We start from the raw sequence: 27,844 nt of genomic DNA on the forward strand, positions 1-27,844 counted from the left end.
GCTTCAATCTGGAACAGACCAGCAAAAGTGAATTGCACTGAATCAGATGAATTGGGCAATTCACATCAATTGGACAGTGAATCGAACAATTCACCTTCATATATGAATTTTACAATGATTCAATTCATTTAGTTATAGAATCAATTGAATCATACGATACATCAATTGAACCATACGATACATATTATGTATCATACGATTTTAATAAAACTATGGATGTGACTTTGTCATTTGAGATGCAAGAGTTCTTTTGTGGAAAGAGGATTCTTGATATTATTGCTATCAAAGATTGTTCACTGGAATTTGAAGTGGTAGATTATGCGTCAAAAGACAAAAGTTGCTGCATTTTGCTTCACTATCTCAATAAATATTTTGGGTCTTTGAACCTTAGCTTACATGCCACAAACAAGTTTCCATACTACCTAACAGACTTCTTCACCAGTCACTATCACTTTTGAAAATGAGTTAGACACATCACCAGGACACTGGAACTTTTCTTTGCAAGATGCAGATCAAATTTGCTATTCTGTAGTATACATAGACATTAGTTTTATTGTCTTTTCTTGAAACAGATTGCTTTGTTAACCTCTTGGGTTTGGACTCAGAGATATGCTGATCTTTCTTTACAAGTTGAGGTTTCTAGCATTTTCTGTGATTTATGGAGTTGCATAGAAATGCCATTTTTTAGAAATTGCATAGAAAGATCTCACATTACTGTTTCCTACTAATAGTTGAACTAGTTTTAGTGGTGAGACTTCTTACTACAGGATTCAGCTCAATGCAGATTAAACTAAATTGATGGATTCAGTGATTGGATTAGAACATTTGGTGTCTTTTCTGCACTTGTTGTCAACTTTTCATGGAAATTGATTTTAAATGGGTCCTTTCTTCGTTCAACTAAAAGTTTCATGGCTTGTCGTGAACTTTTATGGATAGTGATAGGTTTGAGGTGTATCTTATTTCAAAAAGAACTGCTGATTTAAGAAAGTGGTTTGTAGCTTTTTCTTGCACTGAAAACTTAAAAGCATAAGGATGCAGCCAAGGTTTAGCTATGAGATTACACTGGACTAACTTAATTGTAACTTCTAGCCATATCATTTAGTAAGTTACCAAATCTGTTGGTCAATATCAATGCTCTTAACTATTACCAGTCTGAAGAGAAGTTGGCACCCCATTGGTGCCCTTTATTGCTTGGCTTTTCATTTGTCAAATAAGAAAACCAGTCACTATTGTACTTTGACATTGATGCTTAGAAGGATGATGCAGATTAAATGATTAAATTATTTTGAGATTAATTTTGTTATATTTTATGGGCTCACATGCAATTCTTATATAGTTAATGGCATTTTCTGCTATTTTTATTATGATTGCTTATTTACCAAGCTGTAGGGTTTATGGGGAACTGTACAAGTACCTAGGTTCTTCCCGTTCTAGGTAACTTTTGATTGAAAATATTGAGGCATTGAGATTTTGAATTCCCTTGGTTTTGAAAATTCTCTTCAAATCATTTGAGTTTCTTGTGATTTTTTTCATTTTGTTTCCCTCTATCTCTACATCAGGTGGCATACTTAATTTGTTTAAGTTCTTGCATTCTTCAGCCATTTTAATCTCATTTTGTTGGTTAAGGTGTTATTATGCCGTTTACTGCTGTCTCCATTGATGTCATTTTTGGCAAATCCTATTGTTTACAGTTGGCAAGGGAGACTTTGTCTTTCTGGGTGAAGGCTTTCTCTGAAGATACAGCAAAAAGATTGGAAAATTTTGGATTTATACAATTCAGACCTGGAGGTATCACTTATATATATATATATATTAATGGGCACTCATGAGACATACATGATTGTATTCGTGTGGTTAATTTAGTATCTCTTTCTATTGTGGTGCTAAGAACTTTCTGTGGAAATAAGTGAACAATGTGCTGGATTTAGTTGTAATTCATGCAAATTAGCCTAAAGGAGGTAATATCATCTTAGTCTGAATTTCTGCTAGTTATTCCTTGATTTTAACAATATTCTCAATCTCGATGGTTTATTGACTGTATTCTATTTCATTTTTTTGTAACTTCTACATTTTCATTATTATTATTATTTTAATTGTTAAAAGGGGAGTATCATGGAAACAACCCTGAGATGTCAAAACTACTTCATAAAGCTGTTCGCCAGAAGAGTGAAAGTGCATATTCAATTTATCAGCAGCACTTGGCCAACCGTCCTGTCAATGTTAGTCAATACATATGTTATTTCTTTTTTGTTGTTTCAATACAACAAGTAGCATCATAGAATTAGATGAGATATTTTTGGTCCTATTATTTTAACTGCAGGTTATTCGCGATCTTCTTGAATTCAAAAGTGATCGTGCACCAATTCCTGTTGGAAAAGTTGAACCTGCCTTATCCATTGTTCAAAGATTTTGCACTGGTGGAATGTCACTTGGAGCTATTTCAAGGGAAACTCATGAAGCAATAGCCATTGCTATGAACAGATTAGGTGGAAAGTCTAATTCAGGAGAAGGTGGTGAGGTAATCCAGGACCGCATATATATCATACTGTTTCTGACTTCCCATGCAATTACACATGGCACCAACCTTTTCTTCTGAAATAGCAAGTGCTTCATGAGCTAATGGCCAAAGGCATAATTCTAATATGTAAGAAGTGCTTAGTTCTACTTACTGTTTATTAGGTACTCATTTTGCAAGCAAATTATAGACCAGAATAATCTTGAAACTTATCATTTTGCACAATAATTTCAAAATGTCTCTTGTGGCTTCGCTGAAGTGGTAGAAAGCAGTGATAGGTATGGTTCAGGTCTTCTTATCCTTAGGAGATTGACTGTTTCCTCCCCTCCATTAACCCACCAAACATTTGTAAAATAGAGAAGAAACTAATATTTGTTTTTTTTATTTTCTCCAAGGATCCGATTCGCTGGAGCCCACTTACAGATGTTGATGACGGGTATTCTCCCACACTGCCACATCTTAAAGGTCTTCAAAATGGTGATACTGCTACAAGTGCTATTAAACAGGTCATCGAACAGAACTTTGCTTATTAACATTTTCATATGATTCTGTAATTTGTCATTTAAGCCTCATGTGGTTTTCTTTAAGGCACTGATAATGAAACAATACACCTGTTGCTATTTATGCCAAATGTTAATGATATATCTGGATAATTATGCATTAGCCACATAACTGCAATTTCACTTAGCTACCTTGTGGTTTCAAATGCAACATTATGTACTCTGTGGAAGACTTTGTTATTGTCACAATCGATACAAATAAGAATTGCTTTTACAAATTTATAGCCTAAAAAGTACAATATCTTTTTTTAAAAGAAACAATACAATGACTTCAATACATGAATCTCTTTTACTTTTGGTCACATTCTTGGTAAATTTATATATTTCTCAATGAAAATTTAAGAAAAGGAAATGAACACAATTTTGGGGCAATCTGTCACTAAGGCACCAACTGCTAAAGTCAAGACTGCATAAGCATGTAGGATAGTGCATGATGGCCCTTAAATATTTTGATTAGATGGGAAGTTTATAGATAAACCTGACAGTTTTCTGATCTGCCTGGAGTAGTCTGTGCTTTTGGTATGTATCAAGGTCATGCAGATTGTTTCTTTACTTCTCATGCATTACTTCTTCTTCAGGTTGCTTCTGGTCGTTTTGGTGTTACTCCAACATTCTTGGCCAATGCTGATCAGCTGGAAATCAAAATTGCACAAGGTGCAAAGCCTGGTGAAGGAGGTCAGTTGCCTGGGAAAAAAGTTAGTGCATACATTGCAAGGTTAAGAAATTCTAAACCAGGTGTTCCACTTATATCTCCACCTCCACACCATGACATTTATTCTATTGAGGATCTTGCTCAATTGATCTTTGACCTGCATCAGGTAATCAATTGCTTCATATTTAATCCAAAGATAATTACACATACAGTCCTTGAACTATACCAAATTGTACAATTTGGTACCCGAACTAAAAAAAATGTGTAATTAAACCCCTGAACTTTCAAAACATGTATCAAGTTTAACCATTAACACTGTTACACCAACCTGCTTGTGTGGCATCAAAATAGGTTTAGAACATCTTATGTTTGGTTTTCTGAGCAATTGAAACTTGAGGAAAGCTTCTAGAAACTCAACTGGTTTTGATAAATGAATAATCGGTCTTCAAGCTCATTCAACATTTATAAATAATGAGCTTGAAAACCAACGGTTTACCAAAACTGATTTTAAGTTTGCAGAAGTTTTCAAGTTTCAGTTTCCTCAGAAACCAATTATGAAATGTTGAAAACCAAGTTTAATGCAACATAGGCAGGTTAGGTTAATGATTGGACTAAACTGCTAAACATTTTAAAATTTCAGGGAACTAATTACACATTTTCTTAGTTCAGCTGCCAAATTATCATTGTAATCTGTTTATAGTCTTGCAAAAAGCAGTATCCACAGAGTACTGATAAGAATGGTATCTTATATCTACCTAATATAGGTCAACCCTAAGGCTAAGGTGTCTGTAAAGCTAGTGGCAGAAGCTGGAATTGGAACAGTTGCTTCTGGGGTTGCAAAGGGTAATGCTGATATCATACAGGTAAATGATCACAATTTATTGCCAGCATCTTGAGCTCTTAGCTGTGTCATGTTACTTATGTTTTATATCCTTGTCTTCCCTTGAATGTTATTGTTATTATGTTTTTCCTGATTTGTTCAATTGCATAACGCTCATAATAAACCTTTTTCTGAAGACTATTTACCAACAATGGTTGTGCCTTGACAATTGTGCTCAGAACAGTTATGCATTCTTCTATTATTAGAGTATATTGGCTCACCTATTCATCATCAAAAACTATGTTGCTTGAGATGTATGGATTTAACCACCTTACTGAGCTTTGAAGTTTGAACTATCATGAATTGCAATCTCCTAACTCAGCACCTCTATATGAAGATTACAAGTATCTGTTTCTAGTGTTATGGATATATGGAAAGGCAAACATGTGTCTGTCCTTAGGATCACCATGGCCCCTATTGTTGGAATGAACTGTGTTTTGTTTAGAATTCCTCATACATTCTAACTTTTATATGGTTGTTGCCTCTTAGGTCTCGATCTAGGAGCTAAAAGATTATTTCCTCCCCAAGACAATTGTGGGAAGTTAGTTTTGTTTCTTTTATGGTAAGACCAGCCAACTAACCATCTAAGATTGCGAAAAATGTAGTGGGAAACATAAAACACGTAAGTAATAAAGCTGAACCTTTAACCAAGGATTACATCTATAATAAAAATCGAGGGAAAACCTGAAGATTACTTGTCAAATAAAAATTACATCTCCAACATGCCTTTTAATAGAAAAAAAAACTTACATTTAATTTTGTGGTTAGTTTCTACTTTCATATGCATTCCCAAAAAGGTAAAAGTAAATATATGGTGCTAAAGCTGTTGGCCAACGGGCTGTTTAGGGAAGAGGATTGAGTAGAAAAGGTTCTAAAGGTGTTTCATATTGGTTGATCTAAAAGATTATTTCATCACCAGGACAATTGTGGGAAGATAGTTTTGTTTCATTCATGGTTATACCAGTCAACAAAGCCTCTAAGATTGCGAAGGATGTAGTAGGAATCATAAAAGGCGTTAATAATGAAGCCAAACCTTTAACCGAAAGATTACATCTCCAATAAAATCCAAGGAAAAACCAGAGATCATATGTCCAATAAATATTAAAATCTCTAACATGCTTTTTTAATAGACTAAAAATTTCATTTAATTTTGTGGTTAGTTTCAACTTTCATATGTTTTTCAAAAAAGGTAAAAGTAGATGTATGGTGCTAAAGCTGTTTGTCATGGACTGTTCAATGAAGAAGCTTGGATGAAAAGTTTCTTGAAGTGCTAGACATTGGTTGATCTAAGATTGTTAGCTTTGACACTAGGCAAATGGTATAAAAAATCACAAGCAGCATATTTGCTGCCTTTATTTTCATTTCCAAAAAGCCATGGGTAATGATACCAGAGTGCAATGGACAGTTGTTGGAGTCCTCTGTGTGTAGTAGGAACAAATAATACTACCTTTAGTGTAATATCATGCCCCAAAAGAATATTAAAGCCATACCTTTGCTCATGAACATTGTACTTAACTATCTAAGATTCATAAGTTATAAAATGACCAAATTTAGGTAAAATGTTCCAATCATTTCTGAGACTCAAAATTTAGAATCAGTATAACTATAAGGCTGTATAGTGATAGAGGAACTCAAATTTGTTTCAAAGAAAGAAAATCATAACTTGTGCTAAACAAACCCAAGTGAAAGATATATTGTCCAACCAGTATAGCCTAGTTAGGTGCACAAAACTACATTTTCTTTAGACTGGTTTAGAACAAAACTAAGTTTTTTAGATGAGGATCTACTCAAATATCCAAGAACAATTTCAGAATGCCAAGCTTGGATCTATAAAATCTTCCAGAAAACAACTCCACAAAAACCTCCATAGAGCATGCCAACTATCCTCTTAATAAGGTGCAATACTTCGTGAGTGATCTAATCCTAGTTAACAATATGGACAAAAGAAAGAACGAGAGGCAAAATTGGGGTTTTTTTTGACTGACAAGAGTAAGTGTAGAGAAAAGGTCTATTAAAGATGATATTAAAATATTTAAGGATAACTATTAAATTGATGCCTCAGATATTAAAAATGCTTGGTAACAAATGTAAATTTTGTAGATTCACTTCGAGATATGTTCAACATAGAGAATAGGGCATTTTGCATTCATGTAACCTGAATGAGCAATTTGAAATATTATTCTCATGCTATTTAAATCCTCAGACATGTTATATAATAGTCCTGCAATTGTAATTCCCCCTTGAATCACTTCAATGAAGTTTAGACTCTTGTGAAAAATAGGCAAACCTGCCACAATGGGGCTCTGCCAACTAGTTTAGGTCCATATATCTTCTCACAATCAGTGAGCAAGAGGGGCTCAACCTCCTGCTGAATGATTGAACAAGTCTAATGCCTACTGAAAGTCAGATCAATTCAAATTTCTATCTGTTAAAAGTCTAAACAGACATGATAAATAGGGTTAACTCGTGTATGGAAGAGGTTAAAAGTCATATATTGTTTTCTTAAATTTAAATAAGTGACAATAGTTGAAGAAAGAGCTCATAGCATTTCAAAATCTCATGCTTGGATCTCAAGTTCATTCAAAATGTTAGATTTTGTCAAAATAGATCATATATTGCATAAACGTCTGAAAAGGATTTAAAATGAATTATGCAGATTTAGATGATCAAATGAAAAAACTGTAAGTGTGCCTAAAACAACAAGAAAATAGAAACTAAATGCAAATCTAATAACTAGAATTAAATCTAACAAATAATCTAACTTTTGGAAGCACTTAAAAAGACTGAATTTTATAACGTAAGCTCTATGATTTAGGTATGATTTTGGCATTTTTGTATCACGCTTAAAGTTTAGAACTTGAAATAGTGATTAAAAGGAAACAGCAATGTTTAAAAAACTTCAATTTTGAAAGTTCTAGATGAAACTGATGATATTCACAGTCTATACAAAGCTTAGTACCTGTGATCACAATCGTAGGTTTCATTCATATCCCTTTTAAATCTCAATCTTACAAGCTCATTAATAGACACTTGCTGCTTTCATAGTCAGAATAGAGTTTAATAGACTCTTAAAAGAAATTTAAATTTTAAGAGTCACAAACTGGTTGGTCTAATGGTCTCCTAGTCATCATCTGGTTTTCTTAAAAGCACCTAAGCATTTGGCTCATTGGTTGGTGCACGATCTCCCTGCCTAAAGAGCAGGGTTTGAATCCCCCTTCCCCCAATTATGAAAAAAAAAAAAAAAGAAGAAAAAGCTGCATGCTGGAGAAGATTAAACTGCTGAAATATCTATTCTGTCACAAAGTGGGACCCATGAAATTGATTACATCTAGATAACAGTTATTTAAGTTGATCATGGTTCTCAAATATTTCCTTTATGACCAAATGAGAGAAATCTTGCAGCAATGGACTGTTAACCTTCTTAAGGAGTGAAACCAGTGAGGCTAGGAACCCTTGCAAGGCTTGTATCTGCTTTGTGTAATCATGATATAGAGTGTTTGGATATCTGTTCATTGTCTAGATTTTTTGTATCTTAGATGTTCTAATGCTACTATTTTCTTGAGGTACTCCTTTTAACTATGAATTTACAGATCTTATATCATTGAGTTTATGCATAAACATAATAAGGGGAAAGCAAAATCTAAAAGAGCTGTTTTTGGATATAGCTCTTAGGAATTCATCAGAAGTCAAATAACAACTCTAATATGCTTTTGCAGATATCTGGGCATGATGGTGGTACTGGAGCCAGCCCCATAAGTTCCATTAAACATGCTGGTGGTCCTTGGGAGCTTGGACTCACAGAGACCCACCAGGTATTTATTTATCCTACCAAAATAGTTCATGCATTTTTCATTTGATAAGACATTGTAGATGCTATCTGATAAATTTCAAATTGCTGATCTTTTACAGACTCTCATTGAAAATGGACTAAGAGAAAGGGTAATTCTTAGGGTTGATGGTGGTTTAAAAAGTGGAGTTGATGTTCTAATGGCTGCAGCAATGGGTGCTGATGAGTATGGATTTGGTTCTTTGGCAATGATTGCCACTGGATGTGTTATGGCTCGCATTTGCCACACAAATAATTGCCCAGTTGGTGTTGCCAGTCAGGTCCTAGGAAACCCTTTTCCTTATGTGATGCTATGATTGCCTGTTCTCTTCTGTAATATATTATTCCATACCTTTTGTTATAATATATTTTTTTAATTTAATTTTAGCGAGAAGAACTTCGTGCACGGTTTCCTGGTGTGCCTGGTGACCTTGTCAATTTCTTTTTATATGTTGCAGAGGAGGTAATCCATAATCCATCCAGTTTGGCTTTGCATTTTTTCCCATTATAGACTTCATATTGGAATATCATGTTCACTTTTGCTTCACTGCATTCTTCTATTAGACTTCTTCCCTCTCTAATAGAACAAATTTTATTCCGGTTAGGTGCGTGGCATGTTAGCACAAATGGGTTATGAAAAGTTGGATGATATAATTGGACGAACAGATTTATTAAAACCACGAGATATCTCACTAGTGAAAACTCAGCATCTTGATATGGATTATATCTTGTCGGTATGTATTGAATCATTACCTTTCTTCCCTCACATAAGTGTTTTTGTGGTGAATATGCTATTTTTTAATTTGCACTCAACATGAGTACTGTCTTTGTTTCCTAGAGTGTTGGATTACCAAAATGGAGCAGTACTGCAATCAGGAATCAGGAGGTTCACTCAAATGGTCCTGTTCTGGATGATATTTTACTTGCTGATCCTGAGGTAACAATTGCATGACTAATTAAAAATGAATTATGCTGAGTAGTATATATTACTTAGAGGTTCATCATTATGAGTATTCAGATTGACTTAAAATCCTTCTATTTCAAATGATCTTAAAACCCTTTTAACTTGATTTTGAAAGTTTTGCTTCTCCAGTTGTTTCATCTTGTTGGCTATGAAGCATGGATAGACCTCATTTCCACCACCCCCCCCCCCCCCCCCCCCGGTCCTGCATGTTTGTGTCACTGTCTGTGTTGGATGCTGTCAAGCTTCCAATACACCATGATACTTATCCAACATGGCTGGATATGGAAAATGTTTTGAAAATTAATAAATTGTTATTCAGACACTGATTGATACCAGAATTCAATACAGGAAAAAAAAAAAAGAAAAAACGGCCGGGGTGGGGGGGGGGGGGGGTGGGTTTGATAACACCACCTCCAATGAAGCAACAATGGAGGTGGCACTACCTTGACAAAAAAGGTGTAAGAAAAATTGAGATTACAAAGGGAAATAGTAGAAAATAAGTAAGGTTGGCTTGGGTGTCTTAATGTCCATGCCTCTTTTCTCTAAAGATGATTTTGTTTTGAGCCTTATCAGAGAAGAAAAGAGAGAGGAAACTGATAGTGGCTGGTAGCTTTTAGCTATTTCTCTTGGGAATTTATTATTAACAACCTCTTTCCAACTTCTTTCACTGTAAAACTGTAAAGAAAAAAGAATACAAGATTCATGACTTGGTATAAACAAGAGAAAGAAACTCTGCTGTGGGAAGAGCCGTTTCTTTCTTTCTTGATAGGGGGGGCTTCCATTCACCAACAAACCCATCACACTGCTCTCAAACCTAATCTGTGGTGGATCCTGGGAGACAAAGTTCAAGCGCTTGATTATTTGCCCCATACTTTGAGATTCTCCTCCATGCCAATCAAGCAGCGACTGGTGAGGGTAAAAAAGTGGAAGAGTATTCTGCATGAATATGCTTCTGCACTGGGAATATCTCATAGCGGGAAGGCCCAGAGATCATAAAGGATGGGATTGGAATGGAGGCATTCCGGCCCAACATACTCCGGTGAATGGGTTGAGAGAGATAGGGAGGGGAGTGGGATAGAGGAAGGGTTGGAAAAGAGAAGGGCAACTGGATAAGTCAGTGGCTTAGCAAGAGAACAGTGGTACTTGAGTAACCAATAAAAAGTAACTCGTTAATCTTCATACTGCATATAGCTCAGATTGGCCTAATGATTTCTAAGCTTATTGGCTCATAGCATTCCTTTTTAACAGCTTTAAAGCCCAAACTTGAAGACTATTAAGCCTATTTGCAAAGATATTTTTCAAGAACATAAATTTACCTTAATAACTTGTTAGGACAAATAATATACATATGTATATTGATTTTATTTATTCTAAGACCTTTTACTGTGTGCTTAACTAAAATTAATTAAAATGTATTTTTATATATTTAGATTGTTTTTTTATTGTCGTGTCCTGTGTGTCTATATCCTAATCTTTTAGAAACTTTCTTGTCACCATGTCCATATTGTGTCGTACTTGTACCTGTATCCCATGTCCATGTTTGTGCTTCCTAGGCAACTAGAAAATTCTGCACTTCAAGACTCCAGGAGAATTTTCAAGTGAAGTATGTCATTAAGTTCGGAGTTACAGTCACAAAGTTTGATACACAAAATCTGTCAACTATAGATTTGATCATGATGTTGGAAATTTGAGTGCTACTTTATCTTAGGTACTGTAGAAAATTTCTACTGTCAAGGACTTTGTGGCTGTTTCTGTTAATATATCTGAATAAGAAAAACTACCAAGTCCAGGTACAAGTTGACATAAGATGTATAGATGGTAGAATATCAACATCTCCCATCTTTCATTAAAACGGTTAGGAGTTTAGAAAGGGCTTTCAGTTTTAACTTGGAAAAAGATAATCTTTTGATTGAATTTACCCAGTAGCATATATTAAGTGGTATTTTCCCACATCGGTTAAGTTTTGGTTTGCTTTGGCTATATATTTGAGTTGGGCCTCTCCACCTAGTGCTAATTAGTTTTATATTGGAGCTAACATGGTATTAGAGCCAAGTTTGTTGTTGCTTATTGTTCTTGTTGTTTCCTGCCCCTTATTTGTTTGTCGAAGTGCTGGCCTACATGTAATGGGGAGTGTTAAGTGCTATTATCCGATGTTGGTTTATATTCATGTTGGGGCCTCTCCACCTATTGCCAATTGTTTTAGATTGGATTCTTTAGAGGGACTAGATTGGTTGATAGAAACACAAAACTACAAAATAAGGTAACAAAGAAAATAGGTAGGTTTAATCTTTAAATTAGGTTAATAAAACTGTTAATTGAATTAAATTTATTCTGCAATATCTCTAGTATGAGTTGCTACTAATAGCCAGCAATTAAGAGGATTTCTTTAATTCTTTCCAGATACCAGATGCAATTGAAAATGAGAAAGAGGTGCATAAAACTATAAAGATATACAATGTGGACCGTTCTGTTTGTGGTCGTATAGCAGGTGTGATTGCAAAGAAATATGGTGACACTGGCTTTGCAGGGCAGCTTAATATAACGTGAGATCTGACTTCTTAACAGTTGATGTTGGTTCTTTAGGCACATCTCTTTATTCATGCAAGCTAAAAGGGCTTTTTTATTGTCCATAGATTCACTGGTAGTGCTGGGCAATCGTTTGCTTGCTTCCTGACTCCCGGAATGAATATTCGGGTTATTGGAGAAGCTAATGATTATGTGGGAAAGGTATTTTGACTGAACTGTTATCTGCATGCTCTGTTCGATCATTTTAAGGCTTTGTAAAAGCTGCTTTTATTATCCAAAATTTTGAAGTTGGTTAGTGCAAAATTTTGCATTGTTGTGATTCAGTTGATCTTTTTATTGACTCTGCAGTAGGCCACTATGGTCTGAACTATTTATGAAACAATCTGAACACATAAACTGAGCACCAATAAGTTTCCTTTTCCAAATATGAATTTTCAAAACTATCCTATGGAGTCATTTTTATTTAACTAAAGTGATTTTTTAACATTGTTGGCCCACTTTCAAGTTAAGTTGAAATTTAAAAAAAATATATATTTAAGCTGAGCCTTCAAGCAATGATTGAACTCCTCATTGTTTCATCATAGAATCTGACTGAGCTCTATAAATGTTACAAGGGTATGGCTGGAGGTGAGTTGGTAGTAACTCCCGTTGAGAATACCGGGTTTTGCCCTGAAGATGCAACTATAGTGGGAAATACATGTTTGTATGGGGCAACAGGTGGTCAAATCTTTGTTAGTGGGAAGGCTGGAGAGCGCTTTGCTGTGAGAAACTCACTTGCTCAAGCAGTGGTTGAAGGCACTGGTGACCATTGCTGTGAATACATGACTGGTGGTTGTGTAGTGGTACTTGGAAAGTGAGTAATGGATATTTATTTAAATTTTTGTTTTGGTTATCATGAAGCAACTTCATTTGAATATTGGTATTTTTTTTGACAGAGTGGGTAGAAATGTTGCTGCTGGAATGACTGGAGGCTTAGCATACATACTTGATGAGGATGATACTCTCATCCCCAAGGTTTGTGCAGCAACAGGCCTATCTTCCTCTTATTCATGGCTTCTTATTTGTATTATACAATTGAAAATGTCTTGTTTAATGGTCTTGCATCCTTGAACATAATTTCTGGAAATGCTATGTGCTTAAATTTGTGATGAGGCCTTTCTGCTGCTATAGGAAATGATTTTTAACAAATTCATGTCATCAGTTGTGTGCCTTATTTTCTTGATCTGGCCCTCAGACAGAATTTTGCCATATAAAACATACGCCAAATTTTGTGTTTAATGACATAATATTTTAATGCTTCTCATTGGATTTTAATCCCCTCTCTGCTTCAGTTCACCTTATTATTACTTTTGTATTTTTTTTTTCTTTGATGCTAAGCTTTGTAATACTATCCAATTTCTTATCCCAACCTTCCTCTGGCCAAAAGACAATAAAAAAAAAAAAAAAATTTTCAAACATTAATTTCTGCCCCTAATTTTGAGGCTTGCAATCCTTAGCCAAAGCACTAGATACACAGGTTTTGCTATGAAGGCCTGTTTTACATTTCCAATCTGCTTATGAAATTCTTGCATGCACTTATCACAGCATTTTTGCTGCTAACTTGCTTCATTTGTATGCAAGCCAAGCACTTAAGTGGTATAAGATGCATGTCAATGGATATTAATACTTTTGTTCTGGTTCTTCTGCTGGGTTCACTACCTATGTGAAAATTATATGGGAAAATTACAGAAAATTGCCTGTGGTTGGAGATAGAATAAATTTATCCATGAAGTTTAAAATTACAGAAAATTCCTGTATTTTTTTGGTTATTTTTACTTAATATCTATAACTTTATTTTCAACAATTTTCAAGTTTTTTAATATTTAATATATTATTAATTAATTTTAATTTAATGAAATAAGGGATATTCTAGTTATTTTATTCTAAACGTCAAGAAAATTCTAACAAAAAAAAAATACACAGTGTAGTTTATTGTTTTTTCTTTTTTGAAAAGTGTGTAGTTAATTGTTAGATTTTAAATTTCAAGGACAAATTTATTTTGCCTCAAACCACTAGGTGTTTTTTTGTTATTTATCCAAAATATATAACACTATTACCATTTGGCTTCCAACACCTTTAAGTGTTGGTACTCTACATTAGGGTTAAAAAAAAAAAAAAACTTTGAATTTTTCCCTTTTTGTTTCCCTCTCTCTCTCTCCTTTGTTCTCTTTGTTTAAGAGGATTTTTCGTACATGATTACATTTATTTCATTCATGCTTTTGCAACCCATTCCCCCTTTTCTCCTTTACAAATTCATGTTGCATCTAAAGCTTCAATATTAATTTTCCATAATTATTTAGCCATTTTTGTTTATAATTTTATGACATCAGTTGTTGTTGCTGCTTCTATTGCTTCTTCTCTCTTATCATCGTCAATATTTCTTCAAATCCACATGCTTACAAATTTGTAAATGTTTGATCAGGTAAATAAGGAAATTGTGAAGATCCAAAGATTAACTGCCCCTGTGGGACAGATGCAGCTTATGAGTCTTATTGAGGCCCATGTTGTAAGTTCACCTAGCATTATCCAACAATCACCATGAATGAACACAGCACATAAATACATGACTTCTCACATTTTTCTCAGCTTAAGAGCTACTACTTGCAAACCAGTGGCAGAGCCACATTAAAACCATGGCCCACCTAATTTTTAGTTTTCTCGTATATCTATTTAGTTTAGGCTCTCCAAAATTTATATGAAGCAATCTGGCTCCCTCAGAAATTTAATCCTTTGGTATAAAATGATGTTAAAAATTTAGGAACCTTTTTTATTTAATGAAGTGTTTATACTCTCCCAAAATGAATAAAATAATGAAACCATGCTGAGTCTCTCTAAATTATAGTTTTTTAATAATATCTTATGTTAATCTTTATTTGTTAAGTAATAGTTAACAAGCAAGTTATTTTAATGCCTTTTTATAAACTACATTTACTTTTACATGATTTTGGTGATTTATATATATGTATTATGTATATATATTTACATACTTCTTCCAATGCATATTTTTTTCATATATCTTTTCTTTTTTGGGATGTCTAAATATACTTTTCTCTTTTCATTTCTGAACACCTAAAACCTGTGCTATTTCTTTATTTGAAATTTATTTTTTCATGATTGTTTTTCTTTTTCTTTTCTTTTCTTTTTTACATTTAGGCATTAAACAGTCTATATTATAAAAAAAATGTCAAAAAATTTGAAATTTTTTCCATGATCTCTGTGTAAATCAAAGTAAGTGTGAATAAAAAAGGATGAAGTGGTTGGGTCTCTATATGCGTGCGTGCGTGTGTGTGTGTGTGTGTGTGTGCACGTGTGCATGTGCTTGTGTGTGTGCATTCTTGTTATCAATGTACTTCCTAGCTTTTGGAAGACTTTATATTAGTTCGTGGAAAATATTAAGGAAAATAAAATTTAAAAGGAACTTAGACACAAAAGAACATTATGTTTCAAAGTTCCTTTCAAATTTTATTTTCCTCAATGTTCTCCACAAACTAAAATATAGTCCTAAAAAAGCTAGGATGTAAATCAAAAACATGCCTTTGTCTTTTTTTATGATTTTGTAAATTGTATGTCAATCCCCTGCCACTGCTGTAAGATGAAAATCCCATTTGATATTATTTATTTTGTCTAAGTGAATCAATTTTAAGATGTTAATGTCTAATAATGTTGGTTAGAATTATAATCAATAGTCTCTCATGGAGTGAAGATTGTGATTAACTTTAAAACTCTAGTTTCATTAATCTTGCCTTTACTATTTCTTACTGATACAATGTGGTTTTAACTCTTTCAAAAGGTCCCTGAATTCTAAATCTCTGATGTCTAATAGTTCCAGAATCTCAAATCACCTTAACAACTGCATTCACTTTATTTAATTTCTCAAACAATGTCTTTACTTGGTGAATCTTTATGGTAAAGGAAAAAACTGGGAGCACCAAAGGCTCTAAGATTCTGAAGGAGTGGGACAAGTACTTACCACTGTTCTGGCAGCTGGTTCCACCTAGTGAAGAAGATACCCCTGAGGCTTGTGCAGATTATCAGAGTACAGCTGCAGAGCAGGTGACGTTGCAGTCAGCATAAGATAAAGATTTAATTGTATGTTCACTGAGAGCATTATTGCAGCCCCACCCTGTACATATCAACCAAAAGGGGATGTGTTGAGGGTATTATGGATGCTTTGATACCTGCGGGAGGTCAGGGTGAGGAGGGACAAACCTTGGTAATCAAAGGTAGATTATCAATGTTTGGTTTTGAGCCCTTGCCTCTCCACGCAAAAGCATTCAGCCCCCAGTGATATAGCAGTTGTATAGTTAAACTGTGTTTTAAAGTTGTAAATTCAGGTTAGTTTAGTTTTCAAAATCTTGTCAACATTTATTTGGTGGGAAACAATTATAAAACGGTCATGGCTTGCTACTTGCAGCCATTTCTCATCCAGTTCAAATTTCGTATGAGCATATCTTCAGTTTTTCAAGTGGTTATTGTGCTTCAAATCATAGTTATTATTCTGTCAGCAAAGCAGTTTTAGGATGCGACAATTGGAAAATAGCTGTCCTAACGCCCCATTTCTTTTGAGATAGCAATTTCCATAGAGTCCAAATGCACGAGGATGACTACTTTTTACCGGGGTATGCTAAATGTGCATGAATTCCATAGCTTGTTCCTGACCTTCTATATATATATATAAAAGAAATCTGCATGATGACTCAAAAATCAGAAGAAAAGAAGACAAGATGGTACTAATCAGTCTTCCAATAATGCAAAAAAAAGAAGAAAAATATGAGACATCCTCTGCAAATGGAATCCGAGCAATGAAATTTAAATGAAATGAGCATGTAAATGAAATGCAAATGAAAATGCAATGTAATAGGCTGCCTATAAAAGGCTTAAAATGTGATGGATACGGCAGAGTTAGGAATCAGCAGAATTCTCTCTTGTAAAATTATCTCCAGTATCAATAAAAAGTTGAAAAGATTTTCAACATCTCTCTTCCATTATTTTTTTATTTTTTTCGGTGATCCTCGGGTGACTTTGGTATCAGAGTCAGTTGGAGAAAAGGTACTTTACAAACATTGTATCGTTTTATAACACTGATATTTATTTTCTTAGTTTTGGTTTTAATTGCTTCATTTGTACTATATCAATTTCTGCTGAGACCTAAAGGATAACAGTCTAAGCCATGGCTTAGGCATTAAAAACAACTCTCCTTCCTACAGGCAGAAAAATATATTGTCTCAAAAGTAGTAGAAACCGTTTTTGGTAGTAAAATAATTTCATAGTTATAAAATTCTCCCTTTTTAAGAACTACCTCTTGTTCCAGCTCGGCATCTAACCAAAAGAAAATGTTTATTATGAAAATATTATTCAAAAAATTGATAACTAGGAAATCCCAAGAGTTCCTCAAAATCAAATATATAAATCCTCAACTTTTCATGCTTTACATCTAAATTCTTTTTGTGGATATCTGATCAAAATTAAAGAAAAAGAGATCCCATCCAAAATCAATATGAAAACATCTATCTTTTGGATCAAAAAACAATTGAAAAACTCACAAACAAAAAATATAATTATATCCACTGTGGATTAGTACAAGTAGGAGCCAAACCGCTTACCAAAGAAGGACTGGATACTTCCATTCTCATAGCCTTAAGAGATAAAAGACACCTTCATTTTAATGATTCCTTATTAAGAACAATAGAAACGAGCCTCTGCCGAGGACCAGTACATTTTAATTGTTTTCCAAATTTTATGATATCATTAAAAGATAGGAATATTTTAAATTCCTTGACACTCCAAATTCAAACACATAATTATAAAATGATGCTAGGGTCCAAACCATTAATCTTGGTATATAGATTATATTACAAAGCTATGTATTCTGTTATTCAATACTAAGACTTTAATTCACATCCCAAGAGAAGAAACTCTCCTAATCCAGACAAATATGTCTAGATCCCATACAACCATACTTAGAACCATCCAATGGCATGAAGTACGACTTCCAAATAAATGGAAACTCAAAGAAGCCACGAGTTTCTCCTAGATCTGAAGGTCTCATTCTTAATGGAGTAGCCCTTATTCTCATATTTTTATGTGCATATTGAACTTCTACTGAAGGAGGGTGCTGAGATTCAATTTCCCCTCTGGTTGTTTGTCATTTGGTTATATTTTTTGTGATATTTATTGATTTTTGTGAATATTGCTGGGATTTTTGTAAAGTCTATTCAAAATATCTTGCTAATAGAAAAAGGGTTTTATGAAAAATCTCTCAATATTTCAATAAGAAAAGCCTTTAAGGGGTGACATTTTAAACCATGGGATTTACAAAAACCCTAGCAATATTCACAAAAATCAATAAATACCACAAAAAAATATAACCAAATGACAAATAACCAGAAGGAAATTGAATCTCAACACCCTCCTTTAGCAGAAGTTCAATATTCACATAAAAATACGAGAATAAGGGCTACTCCATTAAGAATGAGACCTTCAGATCTAGGAGAAACTCATGGCTCCTTCGAGTTTTCATCTATTTGGAAGTTGTACTTCATGCCATTGGATGGTTTTGGGCATAGTTGTATGGGATCTAGACATATTTGTCTGGATTAGGAGAGTTTCTCCTCTTGGGCTGTGAATTAAAGCCTTAGTATTGATAACAGAATACATAGCTTTATAATACAATCTATATACTAAAGTTAATGGTTCGGACCCTAGCATCATTTTATAATTATGTGTTTGAATTTGGAGTGTCAAGGAATTTAAAATATTCCTATCTTTTAATGACACCATAAAATTTGAAAAACAATTAAAATGTATTGGTCCTCGCCAGATAGGGCTGTGCAAATGGTTAGTTTGATTATTATATATCCAATAACCGAACTAACCGAACTCTTATATAAAAATAACAGAAATCGAACCGAACAATATAACTAACCAAATTAACCGAAACCGCACTAATTTGGTTAGTTCGATTCAGTTTCCAAAAACCGAACTTAATAAATTTTTTTTTTGGTTTGCATTATGTTGTATTTTTTTTAAATAAATCACTATTACAAATATATTAAAAATGACCCTAAAAAATTATAATAAATAAAATGAATACTCATATAATTTATATGATATAAACAACAATAAATAATTACAAACATAGAGAAAAACTACAATAAATAGTCTTGAGTAAATAACAACAAATCATTAATAATATTTAACTAGATAAAAACAACAATAAATAGTCTTCAACAAATAAGTTGTACTCTTAAACCAGGCCCTAGAAAGTACATACTAGCAGAAATAGAAGTGAGAGACAATAAACCAGCTAGAGACTGTGAAGTAGAGGGGGGTTCAGATGGAAGGAAAGATGCAAGAGACAAGAGTGGTGCAACAAAGGGAAGTGTAATGGCAGGTGCTTGGGTTGGATTTTCAGCAGCAGGCACATTATTGACATTAACACCAGAAGCACTCATTTCAGAAGTAAAAACAGTAGGCCCAATTCGTTTTTTTTTGTTGACAAGATCCAAAACACCAATATATGTTCCAACAGCACCGCCATCTTCTCTTCTAAATGTCACAAAAATTTTAAACAAATGAATGTCACAACCTTGTCCAATTAACAACTATATCTCAATCCCAAATTGTAAAATATCAACTCTGCTTTACTTTTCTTTCGTTTTCTTTAGTTCTGATCTAGGGACTTTTGCCAAATTGACATTAGACACTACGACAGATTGAACAACAGTTGGAAAGGAGCGTAAGCAGCATCAGAGCAAGAAAGGTTAACTATGGAAACAATTTATATCTGAGTTTTCTCGACATATTATAGAATGAAAATCTAACATGCTTAATCCTTGTCTACTTTTCAAGCACAAGTTTTCAAGGAACAGATAGAGCCATTAAAGGAAAAGGTAAGCCTTGAGCATTTTCAATAATATATTCAAACCTCAACATAGTTAGAGATTTTCATGCTGATTATTGATTCCAAGAGCTTCTAACAAAAAGATAAGCGTCAAAACTATACATAAAGAATTGCAATGTCAAAAAAGGAAAAGCTTATTTGATGGGGCCATGGAAGAAATAAACTAATGAAACTGATTCTTCTTTGCCTTTCAAAGAGCGACTACTTGATTACTGATAACTGTCTTAGTTTTTGGCCAAAACTCAGGCGAAAGTCCTAGTTGCTGAAAATGCAAGGCTTTTTGAAAAGGTAAGGAATTATGATAGTTTACAAGGATCCATGTTTGACATTGTGTCATCAATATCTTTGATACAAGAAACACTTCATGCTTGTCTTCTGCTTTTCAAAATTAATATATTTGAAAACATTTCCGAAACTTAACCAAATGAAATTAAAACAATCACAGCAAACAAAACAAATAGAGAAACTAAATGAAACACAACACAGAAAAATATACAAAGAAAATTAAAAGTTGAAAAAAATAAAAAATAAAAAGGTGTTGTATTGGTGACCTAAATATCAATAAGGAATCATAAGATTGTTGTGATTTTACTTACAGATACAGTAATTCTAGAACCTAAACATTTTCCAATACAAGTGGCTTTTAAAATCGAAAGTAGAAGATAATCGAAGCCCATATCTAGCTTAAATTAAATGAACAATATTCGTAGAAACCCAAAAAAACTTACCAATTACTTGATGTGGGAAGGCCCAAAAAGGTGAAGGATCAAGGGTGGCAGCAAAGCAACTTGGACTTGCTAAAGATGAGAGAAGGGGAAGAGAAGAGGGTGGAGAGTCTGAAGAGTGGAGAGGGAAGACGAGACAACAGTCGACAGAAACCACAAAAGGCGAGAGTGGAGACGGGACGACAGTCTGCAGAAGCAAAAATCAAAAAGGGCTAGAGTGGAGATGGGAATCATGGGACAGCAATCAGTAGAAACCAAAGAGGGCCAAAGGGGAACTGAGATTGGGTATTTATGTTTAGGAATTTTTTAAGAAAAATCTCCAAAATACCCTTATTTGAGTTCGATTAGTTCGGTTAGAAATTTTTCTAATTGAAATCGAAACGAAATAATTGTACTAACCGAACTATCCTTACCGAACTAATCAAAAAATCAAACTAGCCGAACCAAAAAAATCAAACTCATTTCAATTCGGTTTGGTTATTCGGGTCGATTGATATTTGCTCACCCTTATCGTCAGAGGCTCGTTCTACTGTTCCTAACAAGGAATTATTAAAATGAAGGTGTCTTTTATCTCTTAGGGTTATGAGAATGGAAGTATCCAGTTTTCTTTGGTAAGCAGTTTGGCTCCTACTTGTACTAATCCAAAGTGGATATAATTATATTTTTTGTTTTTGAGTTTTTCAATTGTTTCTTAATCCAAAATATGGATGTTTTCATATTGGTTTTGGATGGGTATCCCTTTTTCTTTAGTTTTGATCAGATATCCACAGAAAGAATTTGATGTTAAGCATGAAAAAGTTGAGGATTTATATATTTGATTTTGAGAAACTCTAGGGATTTTTTAGTTATCAATTTCTTGAATAATATTTTCATAATGAACATTTTCTTCATTAGCAGATTGGGCTTGGTTAGATTCTGAGCTGGAACAAGAGGTAGTTCTTAAAAAGTGGAGCATTTTATAACTATGAAATTATTTTCTTACCAAAAAAGGTTTCTACTACTTTTGAGATAATATCTTTTTCTGCCTACAAAAAAGAGAGTTGTCTTTAATGCCTAACCCATGGCTTAGAGCCTGTTTGGCTTGACTTTTTTTAACTTAAAAGCTATTATAAAGCTCTTATAAAAAATAATAGTTTTTAAAATTAAGCTAAAGTTGTTTGGTAAATTTTTTTTTTATAAGTTCTTTTTTATAAGTTATAATTTTTGTTAAAATTATCATAGAAGGTATTTATTTTTTTGAGAAGGTAATATTGTAATTATTTTTAACAAATGAGGATATTTTTGGAACAAAAATAAAGATTTTCTTGTATTTTTAAAAGAAGAGAAAAAAAAACTCCTCATTGGAGCTTTTTTTTTAAGCTCTTTTTTTAAAAAATTTTGTTCTTAAAAAAAAAACATTTTTTTTAAGAGCTTCTCAAAAGATTATGTTTGGCTTGACTTTTGCTTTTAAGAGATAGATAAACTGAAAAAAAGCTAAGCCAAACATGCACTTAGACTGTTATCTTTTAAGTCTCAACAGAAATTGATATAATACAAATAAAACAATTAAAACCAAAACTCAAAAAATAAATATCAGTGTTATAAAATGACGCAATGTTTGTAAAGAAGTACTTTTTCTCCAACTGGCTCTGATACCAAAGTCACCCGAGGACCAATACATTTTTTTCGGTCACTTGGCTTTGATACCAAGGTCACTTGTCTCTGATACCAAATAGATGGAAACTCAAAAGAGTCACGACTCTTGTTACCATCCAAATTACTAAAATAAATCATGTAGCAGAATATAGAGATGGATCTGTAGAACTTGTCTTTAACAGACCACCAAGAATGCCCCCAAGACAGTTTTTTAATTTAGGACATAGCACAGCCTCTATAAAAAGCTTAAACATTTAAGGAGAAAACTTGTTCACTCATGGAACAGACTTTAAAACTGTTATAGCTTCTGTTTCTTCAATACCTTCTACCATTAGGACAAACTTATAGGGAATGGATAATTTCTCAAACATACTCAACTCATATACAATAAGCAATAAATTAGTCCAACCAACTCTCCTAATATGTCCCCAACATATTCAATGACTAACAACCCAAATATAAATACAAATGAAATAGAAAATTTTGAAATATTTGCATTCGAAAAAAAATTTATAATTAATAAAGAATGGTGTAGAAAACATTTCTATTCCAACAAAAACAAGCAAAAAAGAGAAAATTGTTTCAACATTTACAAAAATGGAAAGGAAGAAATTTTGCAAGAATATTAAAATTTTATGAACAAACATAAAATTTTAATAAAATTCTTCGAATGGTTTGAAGAACACTATTTAAAATCAGTAAATACAACAAAAAATATAACCAAATGGTAAACAACCAGAAAGGAAATTAAATCTTAGCACCCTCCTTTAGCAGAAGTTCAATATTCACATAAAAATACAAGAATAAGGACTACTCCATTAAGAATGAGACCTTCTAATCTAAGAGAAACTCATGGTTCCTTCGAGTTTCCATCTATTTGGAAGTTGTACTTCATGCCATTGGATGCTTCTGGGTATAATTATTTGGAATCTAAACATATCTGTAAAGCCTGACCTTATAAAATACTTGTCATAACATACATGTGATGATAGCATGTTTGCATGCTAGGAAAGCTCTGAAAATCGTTAAAAGCCGGTAGTGTACTTAATAGTATAACTAAGTTGAACTAAGCTTCGAACTAGATCAAATAGGAATTTTAAGGTGAAATTAAGAGCTTCACAGTCCAAGGATGACTCAAAATGGTAATTCAGAGTTTGAGGATCAATTTAGAGTCAAACCGAAATTTTCACTCTCTAGGGGCAAAATGGTCATTTGTCACTCGGGGACAAAATGAAAATTTTTAGAAAAGATTGTTTTGGCCCCATTTGACTTATTGGAGTATGATTTGAGTATTGAAGTATGATTTTAGGTTGAGAAGTGAAAAAAAAATTGTAATCCCGATATTTTTCGAAACATAGGGGTAAAATGATAATTTTGCCACCTAGGGGCAAAATTGTAATTTTACCACCTATGGGTAAAATTGTAATTTTCACCCAACACTTGTCCAGCACCTGGATTTTATCCAATATTATCATGGATAATTGAAGGAAATTTAAGTGGTGGAGAGAGATTGCTTAATTGTTAAGTTTAAAAAATAGACCAATGGGATGGTGACATGTGTCAAGTTAATATCCATTTACTTTTTTAGCTTTAAAATCAGCCTATTTTCTTCATTATGGCCGGCCAAAGCATTAAGTGAAGAAGAACAAAGAAAGAACAAAACCTAGGTGGGAAAATTGAAGAAAAAGTGTGGGATTTCAAGGGATTAAGCTAATAAAGGTAAAATTTTGTGATTTTATCTTGTGATTTACACTACTCATGCTTTCTTTTTCATTTTCCATGCTTAGAACTAAAGTTTTCATGATGAACCCATGCTGGCCAAATTTGAGAGGAGAGGTTTTGAGCATTGATTTTGCTAGATTTCAAGTCAATTAAGTGTTTTTGGTTGTTTAGTAATGGAAAGTATGAAAATCTAGTAAGAAATCACTTTGTTCTTCATAAACCCACAAGAGGCCAAATTTTCTAGGGAGGATATTGAGGCTGAAATTGATGATATTTCATGATATTTTGGTGGCATTTAATGATTGGTGAGGCTAGAAATTTAATGGGAAATTTTGGCGTGAAAATTCAAATTTTTACCTAATGTATAGACATTTGCGATTTATGGTTCGGACTGATAAATTGAATCATATTCACAATCATTGAGGTATTTTAAGTATAATTGGAGTGTAAAAAGTGAAAGAAATCGATTTGGAGTTAAATTAGAGGTTTTAGCCAATTACACCTAGAATAGTGCGAATTAGGTCGAATACCGTATTTAGACGGCTATTCGGACATTGCATTCCATATCATGCATTAGTAGTCTAAATTAGTTTAATTTTGATTTAATACCAATGTAGTAAGTTTCTTGATTTTATACTATGTCTAGGTGGTGAATCCTCCGATAAAGGCAAGAAAATTGTACTTGAGGATTGGTAGTCAGAGTACTCTAGAAATTCGACTCTCGAAATAGTGAGTAACCTTATCATCATTTTAATTATCTAAAGTATATTTTAACTCAATTTTGGTGAAATTTTATGAAAATGAGTTAAATGGCTAATTTTAAGTTTTGCAAACGAATATGTGTTTAAATTAAAAGATTTTATAAATTGTCTTGAAACGAAATAACGATTTTGAAAATAAAGTAATTGGAGACCACTGATATGTTGTAAATTTATGATTTGAATTGATGGCTTATGTTAATGTGTTGGCATGACTGGCTGGGTTGTATTTTTGTGAACTGTATGAATTATTTTATTTTACACTTACAAGCTGGGTAATAAAATATTAGCCCTGTCATGTTGTCAAAATTTTATTGTATGGTGGGTTTAGCTTGCTACAGTAGGTGGATTCTGTGGACCAGCTCATTAGAAGGGCACGAAATCCGAATATATATATGTACCTCGGTCAGAGAGGCGCGTAGGGTATCTCTTGAGGTATGGACAGAGTTCACGTCACGTCGAACCACCTCATGATGATGAACTCCACTAACACCAAGGAATGGCTTTGTTTTTCAAATTAAAAATATGTTTACGTGTATACGAACTTTTTAACTGTCTTGGCGGACTCGGTTAGATGCCTCGGCTAAGGTATCCCTGAGAATGATTTTGGCAGGAGCCAAGCTTTTAAGATACTCATAAGCCATATTGAATATTTATGTTATGAAATACATGTTGAGATGAAATATTTTAATTGTCTCCTTTTACTCGACTTTAGATATTTCATATGATGTTTGTTTACTCACTGGGATTATAAAATGTCACCACTCTCCTTTTCACCCATTTTAGGTTCAGATTAGGCTGTAGATAGCTGAGTTCATCGAGAACTACCCTTGGATTTGCATTCCTTCAAACTATAGGTTCACAGTCCTCTTTACTTTTGGTTATTCGGGGGCCCACTTGTTATTGTAAATTAAATTAAATACTCTGACTTACTGTGTTACAGTATGTATGAATTTATTTAGCTTTTACACTACAAAAATTATTTACGTATAACTCTATAAATATTGTTTTATAAGAAAATAAAATATTTTACTTAATATTTTTTTTATTTTCTTATTATATCCAAATAATCACAATTTCGTTTTAAATGAAAATTTTAGACTTTAAAACTCATTTTTGATTATGAATAATGTGTTTTGTACTCGCTTACTACATTTTTAGCGAATTTTGAGTTTTTTGAGGAACAATGACCAAAATGCCCCTATGAGAAAAAAATTATTTTTCTATTGTTTTGAATTGGGAATAGTTTATAATCTCTCGAAACATGATTTTAGCAACTAATACTCTCGGGGGAAGCGAGAAAAATTTATGTTAAGCCTTGCGAGGTTTCAATTGACATTTCGGGTAATGAATGTCTATCGGGACGTCGCGGCGGTTGTCACGGGCTCTGTAAAACCCGACCTTATAAATACATATCATAACATACATGCACTGAGTAGCATGTTATTATGCTAGGAAAGTCCCTAATAATAGACGAAACCCGGTATTGTACCTAACAGTACACTTGAATTGATTTAACCTCGAACTAGTTCAAATAGGAATCGTAGGATGAAATTTAACATTTTATAGTCAAGGAATGACTAAAAATGATTGTTCAAAGTTCGAGGGTTCATTTGGGAAAAATTGAAAATTTTGATGTTTAGGGGCAAAATCGTAATTTTTCCACCCGCGGATAAAATTTGAGATTTTGAGAGAATTTAGATCACATTTGACAAATTGGAGAATGGTATGAGTATAAGGGATGAAAAATATGTCTATGGGCAATTTTCAGTTTTTAGGGCAAAAATGTAATTTTTGACTTTTACTGGGGCAAAAGTGTAAATTTCAAAAATTATTCCACCAAGACTTTGGATAAGTCTGAGAATTTTATCTAAGCTATGGATATGTGGGACAAGTGTATGGTGAAAATTTGGAAACAAATGGATGAAATTTTAAAAACGGACCAATGGGAAAGTGACACATGGCATTTTTTTAATGATTTAATATTATTTTAATGAAAAGTCAGCCCATTTAAACCCCATTTTAAGTGATGGCCGGCCATAAGGGAGAACAAGAGAGGAAATAGAGAGGAAAGGAAGAAAAGAGAAAACAAAGGGAAACTAGAAAAATTCAAAGGGGAAATCGCGAATTTCGTTCGTTTACGCGTCTAATGGTAAGATTTTTCGACTTTGGTTTGATTTCTACCTTTCTTATGCCTTTGTTTCCATTTAGCATGCTTGAGGAGAGAGATCAAAAAGTGATAGCAAGGGCTGGACGAAATTCATGGGGGAGGAATTTGAAATTTTTAGGTTTTGATTTTTAGTTAAATTGGTAGTTTTAGTTAGTTAAATGTGTATAGAAATTAAATTGGGCAAGAAAGCATGAAATTTCCACAATACCCACTCTTGGCTGAATGTTCAATGATGTACAATGATGATGAATTGATTTTTATTCTATGGGAAATGAAGAGAAAATGAAGAAAAATGGTTAAATGTGATAGAAAAACAAAGTAGAAAATTTACCGAGTTAATGTCCCATTTTTTGGCCGAATTTTTCAAAGAGGAAAGTGAGCTGATTTTGGTGATTTTAGAAGGTTATTGGCTGATATTTAATGGTTAGAAATGTTGGAGAGAAAATGGGACAATTTAGAGCTAAAATGGAGCGCGTTAGCAATTTATTGGGTAAAGTGCTAAAAATAGGTTAATACCACGTTTAAGCTGTTTTTGGCTATTGCATTTCATACCATGCATTAGTATAGGATTTAAGTCAACTATATAGTGATTTAGCATTAATGTGATGGAATTGAGTAAATTTTTGCAATGTGTCTAGGAGGAGAGCCTTCCGGTAAAGGCAAGAAATCGTACCCGACGAGTAGTTATCGGGGCACCTAGAAAGCTTTTAGTTTGTACAAACGGTGAGTAAACTTATCATTATTGTAAATTATCTAGAGTTTATTTTTAAATGCTCTTTATGTATTTTATGAAATGAAAACGAGATTAAAACGGGATTTTTGATGTTTTAGAAATAAATGTGACAAATAAAGATATATTGTGTTGATTATGAAATTGAGTAATTGGAGGCTGTTAACTGTCTTGAAAATTATATATTTTCCTATGAATGGCTTATGAGATATGAGTATATGTGGCTATATTTTGTAAGT

The 27,844-nt window shown here is 33.3% G+C and overlaps 1 protein-coding gene and 2 long non-coding RNA genes across 3 annotated transcripts in view; 2 read left to right on the plus strand and 1 right to left on the minus strand.

Moving 5' to 3' along the window:
* Nucleotides 1–16,410, plus strand: part of LOC18598741 (ferredoxin-dependent glutamate synthase, chloroplastic) — a 40,986-nt gene extending 24,576 nt beyond the window's left edge. The window contains exons 17-33 of the mRNA XM_018121143.1: nt 1,692–1,788; nt 2,104–2,219; nt 2,321–2,518; nt 2,911–3,021; nt 3,654–3,893; nt 4,492–4,590; nt 8,324–8,419; nt 8,517–8,714; nt 8,822–8,896; nt 9,039–9,167; nt 9,272–9,370; nt 11,798–11,940; nt 12,031–12,124; nt 12,538–12,776; nt 12,859–12,937; nt 14,385–14,468; nt 15,875–16,410. Of these exons, the coding sequence (XP_017976632.1) occupies nt 1,692–1,788; nt 2,104–2,219; nt 2,321–2,518; nt 2,911–3,021; nt 3,654–3,893; nt 4,492–4,590; nt 8,324–8,419; nt 8,517–8,714; nt 8,822–8,896; nt 9,039–9,167; nt 9,272–9,370; nt 11,798–11,940; nt 12,031–12,124; nt 12,538–12,776; nt 12,859–12,937; nt 14,385–14,468; nt 15,875–16,036 (2,259 nt within the window). The 3' untranslated portion in view covers nt 16,037–16,410. The remainder of the gene's footprint in view (nt 1–1,691; nt 1,789–2,103; nt 2,220–2,320; nt 2,519–2,910; nt 3,022–3,653; nt 3,894–4,491; nt 4,591–8,323; nt 8,420–8,516; nt 8,715–8,821; nt 8,897–9,038; nt 9,168–9,271; nt 9,371–11,797; nt 11,941–12,030; nt 12,125–12,537; nt 12,777–12,858; nt 12,938–14,384; nt 14,469–15,874) is intronic.
* Nucleotides 19,126–20,869, minus strand: LOC108662060. The gene is made up of 2 exons (XR_001927838.1): nt 20,594–20,869; nt 19,126–19,510 (listed from the first exon to the last, which is right to left on the minus strand). It is a non-coding gene; the product is annotated as an uncharacterized LOC108662060 (long non-coding RNA).
* Nucleotides 23,904–25,631, plus strand: LOC108662063. The gene is made up of 3 exons (XR_001927840.1): nt 23,904–23,944; nt 24,594–24,676; nt 25,492–25,631. It is a non-coding gene; the product is annotated as an uncharacterized LOC108662063 (long non-coding RNA).

The sequence above is a fragment of the Theobroma cacao genome, chromosome 5 (assembly GCF_000208745.1).
Source record: "Theobroma cacao cultivar B97-61/B2 chromosome 5, Criollo_cocoa_genome_V2, whole genome shotgun sequence".
Lineage (NCBI taxonomy): Eukaryota > Viridiplantae > Streptophyta > Magnoliopsida > Malvales > Malvaceae > Theobroma > Theobroma cacao.